General features: G+C 60.9%; 2 protein-coding genes across 7 annotated transcripts; both read left to right on the top strand.

Annotated features, from left to right (window-relative positions):
* The first annotated feature begins 2,871 nt into the window (after positions 1 to 2,871).
* CTSK (cathepsin K) lies at positions 2,872 to 5,866 on the top strand. Of its 2 annotated transcripts, none has more exons than XM_030465032.1 (8): positions 2,872 to 3,039; positions 3,492 to 3,648; positions 3,744 to 3,866; positions 4,149 to 4,304; positions 4,385 to 4,603; positions 4,765 to 4,930; positions 5,014 to 5,119; positions 5,756 to 5,866. In XM_030465032.1, the coding sequence occupies exons 2-8, from the start codon at positions 3,523 to 3,525 to the stop codon at positions 5,853 to 5,855; spliced, it is 996 nt and encodes a 331-aa protein (XP_030320892.1). In that variant the 5' UTR covers positions 2,872 to 3,039; positions 3,492 to 3,522; the 3' UTR covers positions 5,856 to 5,866. The 2 variants fall into 2 exon arrangements, with proteins under 2 accessions (XP_030320892.1, XP_030320893.1); XM_030465033.1 differs by having other exon boundaries at positions 3,522 to 3,648.
* Positions 5,867 to 7,348: 1,482 nt separating this feature from the next.
* On the top strand, positions 7,349 to 9,699 carry LOC103538257 (cathepsin S). Of its 5 annotated transcripts, none has more exons than XM_030465142.1 (5): positions 7,349 to 7,477; positions 7,926 to 8,100; positions 8,370 to 8,492; positions 9,143 to 9,295; positions 9,412 to 9,699. In XM_030465142.1, exons 2-5 carry the CDS (start codon positions 7,981 to 7,983, stop codon positions 9,682 to 9,684), a joined length of 669 nt encoding a protein of 222 aa, XP_030321002.1. In that variant the 5' UTR covers positions 7,349 to 7,477; positions 7,926 to 7,980; the 3' UTR covers positions 9,685 to 9,699. The 5 variants fall into 5 exon arrangements, with proteins under 5 accessions (XP_030321002.1, XP_030321006.1, XP_030321003.1 ...); XM_030465146.1 differs by having other exon boundaries at positions 9,544 to 9,699; XM_030465143.1 differs by having other exon boundaries at positions 7,957 to 8,100.
* The last annotated feature ends 189 nt before the right edge of the window (positions 9,700 to 9,888 follow it).

Raw genomic sequence — 9,888 nt, forward strand, 5'->3', positions numbered from 1 at the left:
GCAAATCAGGGAGTGGAGGGGAGCAGGGGGGGCTGGGGAGCAGAATGAGGCATTTTTTAATATATCTATATCTATATCTAGAGGTTCCTAGATCAGATTGCTTGCTTTTTTATTTTTTTTTTTAATTTTAAACCTTGACTTTCACCCTTCTGGAGTGGAAAACCCTTCAGCCCCCCTTCCCGGGGTGGGACTTGGAAGAAGATTTGGGTTCCTCCTCCAACAGGAAATCTCCTCAGCTTGGAAGGAAACTCAAGGGGGGGAGGAGCAGCCAGAGCCTTCCTGGAGGCCAAGCCTTGTTTGGGGGAAAAGCAGGAGATTTCTGCTTCTTTAGGGCTCTGGGTGCTGCTGTGCTGGGGGTGACCCTTCTGGTGATGTCCCCAAGGAGTGGTGACCCCCTGGGCAGCCTCAGGACATCTTGGGAGGTTCCAAAGCTTTCAGAGACCCCGAGGGCTCCTTTGGGATCAGCAGAAATTTTGCCTTTTTTCTTTTTTTCTCCCTCTCCTTTGAGTGGAAAATTCAAAATGTTGGGAACCTCCCAGGTGGGAGCTTGGGAAGGTCCCAGCACCCCCTTTCCCTAAGGAAAACCCCCCCAGGATGGGGCCCTGCAGCCCCCTCTGCCAGGAGTGGGGGGGGCTGGGAGGAGTTTTTGGGATTTGGGGGAGGTTTTTTTGGTGGAAAAACCCAAAGTTCTTGGTGCAGGAACCTCCAGAGCAGCCAGAGGAAAAGGAAAAAAAATTCCCATTCCTATGAAACTCCAACCCTGGAAACCCCATCCCGTGGGAAGCTGCATCCCAAGGTTCTGCTGGGACCTGGACCCATGGAGTTCCCAACCCCCCAGGACCTTGGGGGGGCTGCAGGGATGGACATGGGGGTGACCCCCAGGTTTGGGGTGTTGGGGGGGGCACCAACTGAACACCATCCAGGTTTGGAATCCTGGGACTGAATCCAAGGGAGAGGGAGGAGAATCCCTGGGGAGAGGAGGAGAAACAACGGGAAAAGGCCCCAAACCCCAAAACCTTGGGAAAACCCTGAGGATGAGGAGGGGTCCTGGGGGGGGGACAGGGGACAGGGGGGTTTGGGGCCTCTGGGGTGGTTTAGGAACCAAACCTCCCCCTCAGGGGGGACTTTTTTGGGTCCCTCGTGGGCTGGGAGAGGATTTTGTGTGGCAGAGATTTCCCAACAAGATTTTTTTCCCTTTTTTTCCCAAGTTTGGGCTCGTTTCTTCACCTCCCCCCCCAACCCTGGGTGGTGGGGACACTCCAGCCCCGTGTCCCCTGTGTCCCCTGTGTCCCCAGTGTCCCTGCTCCAGGCCTGTCCCCTTCTCCCTGTGTTGTCACCACCCCCTCCCCATCCCAGTTGCCCAGCTCCCCCCAGTTTGGTCCCTGTGCTGGTGGCCTCACTTTGTCACCCACGGCCACGTCACAGCCCCGTGCTGGGCTGACTCAGTCCCCTCTTGGTGGCCAAGGGGGGGGGTGACACGGTGACATGGGCTGGGACACACACACACACACGTGTCCCCAACCCCAGGGACCTCTGTCACCCATCAGGTGCCACCCTTGGGTGGGTTCCTCCCTGAGCTCCCCCCCCCAGGGCCACCATCCTGGCACCCAGGGTGACAATGGTGATGTCCCCAGGGTGACCCTTCTTGGGACAAGGGGACTGATGCCACCACAGGGACCTTCCAGAGGGTGACCAAGGTTTTCTGTCCCGTGAGGAGGTGACAGCAGTCACAGAAAGCACCGTCTGGCCCCGGGGTTGGGGACACAGGGTGGTGACAGTCCTGGGGGGTTGGGGACATCAGAGGCTCCCGAGCAGCCACGGGACTGGGGTGGCTTTGGGACAAGGGTGATGTCCCCAAGGTAGGAGAATGTCACCAGAGCAGGAGGTGTCCCTAAGGCAGGAGATGTCCCTGAGGAAGATGTCCCCAAGGCAGGGAGTGTCCTCAAGGCAGGAAATGTCCCTAAAGGAGATGTCCCCAGGGCAGGAGGTGTCCCTAAGGAAGGTGTCCCCAAGGCAGGGAGTGTCCTCAAGGCAGGAGGTGTCCTCAAGGCAGGAGATGTCCCTAAAGAAGGAGATGTCCCTAAGGAAGATGTCCCCAAAGCAGGAGATGTCCCTAAGGGAGATGTCCCCAGGGCAGGAGATGTCCCTAAGGAAGATGTCCCCAAAGCAGGAGATGTCCCCAGGGCAGGAGATGTCCCTAAATCAGGAGGTGTCCCTAAGGAAGATGTCCCTAAATCAAGAGATGTCCCCAAGGCAGGAGATGTCCCTAAATCAGGAGATGTCCCCAGGTCAGGAGATGTCCCCAGGGCAGGAGGTGTCCCTAAATCAGGAGGTGACCCTAAGGAAGATGTCGCCAGGGCAAGAGATGTCCCCAAGGCAGGAGATGTCCCCAAGTCAGGAGGTGTCCCTTGGGCAGGAAGTGTCCCTAAAACAGGAGATGTCCCTAAGGAAGGTGTCCCCACGGCAGGAGATGTCCCTAAACCAGGAGATGTCCCCAGGGCAGGAGATGTCCCCAAGGCAGGAGATGTCCCTAAGAAAGATGTCCCCAGGGCAGGAGATGTCCCCAAGGCAGGAGATGTCCCTAAATCAGGAGATGTCCCTAAGGAAGATGTCCCCAAGGCAGGAGATGTCCCCAGGGCAGGAGATGTCCCCAAGGCAGGAGATGTCCCTTGGGCAGGAGATGTCCCTAAACCAGGAGATGTCCCCAGGGCAGGAGGTGTCCCTTGGGCAGGAGATGTCCCTAAACCAGGAGATGTCCCCAGGGCAGCCCCTGTCCCTGCTGTCCCTGCTGTCCCCGCTGTCCCCAGCCCTGACTCAGCGCTTGTCCCCGCAGCATCACGCGCAGACTCCGCGTCCCCCCCCGTGTCCCCCCCTCTCCTCCTCCTCCTCCCCTCCCGTCTCCTCCTCCCTCTTTTCCCCCCCCGGTCCCGACCCAAAACTCCGCCAACATTTTCCACCCTCGTTCCGCTCCCTCCCGCGGACATAAAAGCGGCTCCCGCGCCCCCCGCCCGCCCTGAGCCCCCCCTGCAGCGTGTCCGGGTAAGGGGGGGACACGGGACCCCCCGGGAGGTGGGGATGGGGCTGGGGGCAACCCCAGGGAATCGGAACCCGGCGGGAATGGGGCGGGAGGGATCCCGGCTGGGAGAGGTGGGAAAAGGGGAAACTGAGGCACGGTGGGGATTGGGGGGGGGGAGGGAGGGAAGGATGGGGTTGGGGTGGGAAGGATCCCGGTTGGGAGAGGGGAAACTGAGGCACGGTGGGAATTGGGGGGGAGAAGGATGCTGGTTGGGAGAGGGGAAACTGAGGAATGGGGTGGGGGGATCTCAGCTGGGAGAAGGGAAACTGAGGCACGGTGGGAATGGCGGGGGGTGGGGAAGGATTCTGGTTGGGAGAGGGGAAACTGAGGCACGGTGGGAATGGGGAGGGGGGGGGGAAAGGATCCCGGTTGGGAGAGGGGAAACTGAGGCACGTTGGGAATGGGGGGGGGGCAGGATCCCCTTTGCTCCTGTCCCCTGCCCCAGGATGTGGGTGCCCACCCTGCTCGCCCTCCTGGTGGTCCCCGGGGGGGCCCAACCCCACCCCCAGCCCGAGCTGGACGCCCAATGGGACCTCTGGAAGCAAACCCACAGGAAGCAGTACCCAGGGCAGGTGGGGACCGTGGGGACACCGGGGTGACCCCAAGGGGGTGGTGGTGGCCCTGGGGACTCAGTGTGTGTCCTGTCCCCCCCCCACCCGTGGTGCAGGAGGACGAGAGGGTGAGGAGGATGATTTGGGAGAAGAACCTGAAATACATCACCAAGCACAACCTGGAGCACGCCCGGGGCCTCCACACCTTCCAGGTGGCCATGAACCATCTGGGGGACATGGTGAGTGGCACCTGGGGACACGGAGAGTGACACCTGGGGGGGGACATGGTGAGTGGCACCTGGGGGGGACATAGTGTCACCTGGGGATATGGTGTCACCTGGGGACATGGAGAGTGGCATCTGGGGGGGGACCATGGTGAGTGGCACCTGGGGACACGGTGAGTGACACCTGGGGGGGGACACATGGTGAGTGACACCTGGGGACACGGTGACATCAGGGGGGACATTAATGGAGTGGCTGAGAGGGCACTGAGCCCCCTCGGGTGCTGCTCCCCCCCCCAGACCAGCGAGGAGGTGGTGAGGACCATGACGGGGCTGAGGGTCCCCCCCGGCCACCAGCGCCCCAACGGGACCCTCTTTGTCCCCAACTGGGCTGAGAGGGTCCCTGCGGCCGTGGACTGGAGGAAGAAGGGGTACGTGACCCCCGTCAAGAACCAGGTGAGGGGGGGCCAGGGGTTGGTGTCCCCTTGGTGTCACCCATCCCGTCCCCTCGGTGTCACCCGTGGTGTCCCCTTTAGGGCCAGTGTGGCTCCTGCTGGGCTTTCAGCTCCGTGGGTGCCCTGGAGGGGCAGCTGAAGAAGAAGACGGGGCAGCTCCTGTCCCTCAGCCCCCAGAACCTCGTGGACTGCGTGGCCACCAACGAGGGCTGCGGGGGGGGGTTCATGACCAACGCCTTCGCCTACGTCCACCAGAACCGCGGCATCGACTCCGAGGACTCCTACCCCTACATCGGGCAGGTCCGGGCTGGGAGCCCTCATTAACACCCTCATTAACACCCTCATTAACACCCTCATCATCCCCCTCATCATCCCCCTCATCATCACCCTGCTCCTCATCATCATCCCCCTCATTATCCCCCCTCATTATCCCCCTCATCACCTCCCACCCCCCCCCGCAGGACGAGCGCTGTATGTACAAGCCCAGCGGGAAGGCAGCCAAGTGCCGTGGCTACCGAGAGATCCCCCCGGGCAACGAGAAGGCTCTGAAGAGGGCGGTGGCCAGGATCGGGCCCATCTCGGTGGGCATCGATGCCAGTTTGCCCTCCTTCCAGTTCTACAGCCGGGGTGAGGGGGCGAGGGGAGGGGGAGTCAGAGGGTTCCTCAGGGGAAACTGAGGCACGGCTGAACGAATGTAACCCCCACCCCAGGGGTTTACTACGACGAGAGCTGCAACGCTGAGAACATCAACCACGCGGTGCTGGCCGTGGGCTACGGCTCCCAGAAGGGCACCAAGCACTGGATCATCAAGAACAGGTGAGGAGGGGGCTGCTGGGGGCTCCAGGGATCCACCAAGGGATCCCGGGATCCACTATGGGATTCAGGGATCCACCAGGGGCTTCAGGGACCCAGAAGGGGCTCCAGGGATCCAGCAGGGGCTCCAGGGATCCACCATGGGATTCAGGGATGCTCCAGGGGATCCACCAAGGGCTCTAGGGGGTCCACCAAGGGATTCAGGGACCCAGCAGGGGCTCCAGGGATCCACCATGGGATTCAGGGATCCACCATGGGATTCAGGGATCCACTATGGGTCCAGAGGATCCACCAAGAGCTCTAGGGGGTCCACCATGGGATCCATTCACCAAGGGTCCCAGGGATGCTCCAGGAGACCAACCATGGGTCCAGGGGATCCACCAAGGGATTCAGGGATCCACCAGGGGATCCACCGTGGGTCCAGGGGATCCACCAAGGGTTCCAGGGGATTCACCCTGAGTTCCAGGGATCCACCATGGGCCCAGGAGATCCACCAAGGGTCCAGGGATCCCATCTAGGGCTCTAGGGGCTCTACCATGGACTCCAGGAGATCCACCATGGGATCCACCAAGAGTTCCAGGGATCCCCCATGGGATCCCCCAGGTCTCTCCCAATGTCTCTGCCATTTCCTCCCCACAGCTGGGGTGAGGAGTGGGGCTCCAAGGGTTACGTCCTCCTGGCACGGAACATGAACAACGCCTGCGGGGTGGCCAACCTGGCCAGCTTCCCCAAGATGTGAGAGAGGAGAAACCCCCCCTGGAACATCATCATCATCATCATCATCATCATCATCATCATCATCATTATCATCATCATCATCATCATCCCTGGAACATCATCATCATCCCCACCCCCCCTTCAGAGGACCCCCCGGGTCCCCCCCATGATCCCAACCCCTTCACCTTCCCAATAAAGGCTCCTCCTGGGGCTGGGGGACTCTGGGGATCTTTGTGGTGGGCTCGGGGGGGTCCCTTCCACCCCCCCCTTGCTCCTCTGATGGGCACTTTTAAAACGATGCCCCCCCCCAAAAAAAAAAAAAAAAAGGGTCCAGATTTCTCCCCCCACTTCAGAGGGATCTCAGGGGGGGTCCCGGGAGCTGAATCCCCCCTGGGTTGGTGGGGGGGGGGGTGGGGAAAGGTCCATCCCCCCCCTCACGGGGTCACCCCCCCCCGGGTTGGCCCCGTTTGTCCCCATTTTGGGGAAGTTGTCCAAGGGTTGGTGGTTCCCTCTCCTTCCATCACCTCCTGGGGGGGGTGTGAATCACCACATTCTCGTCACCAGCTCCAGGGGTGGGGACAAACTGGGACAAACTGGGACACCAAAACCTCCAGGGGATCTCAAGAGGGTTCCAGACACTCCTTGGGTGTCTCTTAGGGGTGGAAGGGACCTCGATGGACTCAGGGATCGGTTTTGTTGGACAAAAAGCTGGTGGGACACCCAAAAACTCATCCCTCCCCCTGGGGCTGGGGTCTCCCTGCTGGCTCTGGCTCCTTCCAGTGTGGAAATCCAGGGAATTTGGGGAATTTGCTTCTTTTCCCTGTCCTCTCCATGGCAGGGAAGCCCCCAGGAGGGTCCTTCCCCTTCAGGCCAAGCCCTGGAGATGCCACCACTCATTCCAACCTTTTTCCCCATCCCAGGGGATTCCTTTGAGGTTCTCCAGCAGCTCAGCCCCCAGGATCATCCCCAACCCCCCTTATCCCTGGGATTCACCCCCCCACATCCCTCTCAGGGATGTTCCCTTGGGAAGTTCTGCCACCAGCTGATGATTTCCACATCCTCATCCCAAACCCTTCCAGTCCTCCAGCAGATGACTTCAAAGCTCTTGGTTTCCTTTCCTCCTGCTCCAGATGGTTCCTTGCTGCCTCCTTTGGAGCTCCAGAACCAGGAGGAATGACCCCCCCTCCCCCTTCCTCCATGGGAATCCACACCGTTCCCTGTCTGGGAGCTCCAAACCAGATGGAGGCACCCCCAGAACCTTCAGTCCGGGTTCTCCCACCCAGCTCCATCCCACCGGGGTATCTTAAAAAAAAAAAAAAAAAAAAAAAAAAAAAAAATTAAAAAAACCCCAGGAAAAGGGAGACTTTTCCCTCGGGAGCTCCCTTGATGGTCCCGAAGCTCCTCCTGGCCCCAGCCCCGTGACCCTGGCCCTTTGCCACCTCCTGGGCAGAAGTGAAAACGAAAATCTCCGAAGTCTCCCCATTTCCTGACTCGTGATTTCTCACGAGAGCCTCAGCCCCCACCTCCCTCTCCATCCTCCTCCACTTGGAGCTTTTTGCCTTTGTCCCCAAGGTGTCCCCACACCCCCCCCACACACCCACACCCACCCCAGGGGGCTCGGTGCCCACCACCCAAAGTTCTCAGGTAGGGCGAATGCGTCTCGGGGGAGGGGGTGGGGAGGCTCTAAAGCCACGGAGCAGCTTCTGGGATGGGGGGGGACACACCTGGGGCTTTGGGTCCCTTCCCACGGGTGACACATCAGCAGGAGGGGGGTTGGCGTGGGGGGGTCCAGGTGAGGTTTTGCTGCTGCTCTTGAAGGCGTTGGGAAAGAATTCTGCCCCGGGGGGCTCCTTGCATCAGGGCTGGGACCAGACCTGGCCGTGTCCCTTGCTGTCCCCAAGGCTTGGGGGGTTTCTCCTCCTCCTCGAGGGAAATTCTCTGGGATATTTGATTTTTTTTTTTTCCCCGGGGAGGTGACAGCAGGGCCAGGGAGCTCGGTGGTGTCACCTACGTGGTTGGTGGCATCACCCTCTGGTAGAAACCCCTCCGAGGTGTCCTGCTGGGGGATGGCATCACCGTCCTTACCCAACAGGATTCCTCACCCAGCACGGCTCCTCACCCAGGATTCCTCATCCCAGCAGGACGGGATGAAGCTGCTGCTTGCTGTCACCTTCCTGGCCGCGGTGGCACTGGGACACCATGACCCCACCTTGGACTGGCACTGGAAGCTCTGGAAAAAAGCCTATGGCAAGGAATATCCCCACCAGGTAGCAGGGAAAAGGGGGGGTTGGGGATGGGGGGGCATCTCCTGACCTGGAAACTTGGGATCCTGGGGGGGGGGAAGGGACAGCAGAGCCCAAGGTCCAAGGTGGTGCCACCAGGGAGGGTTCTGCCCCACCCCTTGTTGGGTTTTGTTGCCAGGGGGGGAACTTCCCAGCAACTTTATTTTGTAATTTTTTTTTCTTTTGTTTTTTTTTTGGGGGGTGGGGGGTGGGAAGTGTCTGTGGAGGTCCCAGGAGGTTGGGTTTGGTTTCAGGTGGAGGAAGGGGCCAGACGTGCCACCTGGGAGAAGAACCTGAGGTTGGTGACACTGCACAACCTGGAGAAGTCCCTGGGGCTCCACTCCTACGAGCTGGGCATGAACCACCTGGCAGACATGGTGGGTGCTGCCGAGAGGGGCTTGGGGTGCTCCTTGGGGTGCTCCTTGGGGGGATGAGGGGGTGAGGGGTGGGCGACCAACCAAGGACCCTCCCAGAGGGGCACGGACACCACGGACGAACTTCTCCCACGTTCCTGTGGGGTGGGACCTGCCTGGAAAGTGTCCCTGGGGGGTGTCCCTGGTTGGGGTGTTGGGGGTGTTGGTGTCCTTGGGTTGGGGTGTTGGAGTCCCTGGGTCAGGGTGTTGGGGTGTCCCTGTGTTGGTTGGGGTGTTGGTGTCCCTGGGTTGGGGTGTCCCTGGGTTGGGGTGTTGGATCTCCCCAGGTTGGGGTGTCCCTGTGTCGGGGTGTTGGTGTCCCTGGGTCAGGGTGTTGGGGTGTCCCTTTGTTAGGGTGTTGGATCTCCCTAGGCTGGGGGGTTGGGGTGTCCCTGGGTTAGGGTGTTGGGGTGTCCCTGTGTTGGTTGGGGTGTTGGGGTTCCTATGTCAGGGTGTTGCTCAACACCATCTCCCAGCTGGGCTGGGGTGAATCTTTGGGGGTTCTCCCTGTTCTGCCCTTTCCCATCAGGAGATGCCAGGTGGGAGCTCCAGGAGCTCCAGGAGCGCCCCCTGAGCCCCTCCTGAGCTCCCCCCTGAGCCCCTCTCCCCCCCAGACCAGCAGGGAGGTCTCAGCTCTGCTGACCGGGCTCCAGGTTGCTGCTCAGAGGAAGGTGGGGACGTCCCCATCCCGCTGGCACAGCCGGGATCAGCTCCCGGAGAGGATGGACTGGAGGGAGCAGGGTTGTGTCACCGAGGTGAAGAACCAGGTGGGAATTTCTCCTCGGACCTCCCTGGGGTCTCAGTCCCCCCCTTTTATTTCTTTTTTGGGGGGATGGGGGTAGGGGCAGCACCCTGACCATCTGCAGGGCTTCTTTCTCCCCAGGGTTCCTGTGGGTCCTGCTGGGCTTTCAGTGCCGTGGGAGCTCTGGAGGCCCAGGTGAAGCTGAAAACTGGGAAGTTGGTGGCTCTGAGCGCCCAGAACCTCATCGACTGCTCCAGCACCTACGGGAACCAGGGCTGCAGCGGGGGCTTCATGACCAACGCCTTCCAGTACATCATCGACAACCAGGGCATCGACTCCGAGGAGTCCTACCCCTACACAGCCCAGGTGAGGACCTCAGGGACCCCCCAACCCCTCCCCAAACCCCAACCCTGACCCACAGCACCATGGACACAAACTCTTCCTCCTCTCCCACCAAACGTTTCCTCCTTTCCCACCTTGGGCATCACCCAGTTCCAACCTGATGCCTCCAAGGGGCCCTTCCAGCCCAAAGCACCCCATGAGCTGAAACTGGGACCCCCTCCCCCAGCCCAAAACCCCATCCAAGCCCCAGCACCCCCAGGGATGGGGCAGCCCCAC

The sequence above is a fragment of the Calypte anna genome, chromosome 25 (assembly GCF_003957555.1).
Source record: "Calypte anna isolate BGI_N300 chromosome 25, bCalAnn1_v1.p, whole genome shotgun sequence".
Classification (NCBI taxonomy): domain Eukaryota; kingdom Metazoa; phylum Chordata; class Aves; order Apodiformes; family Trochilidae; genus Calypte; species Calypte anna.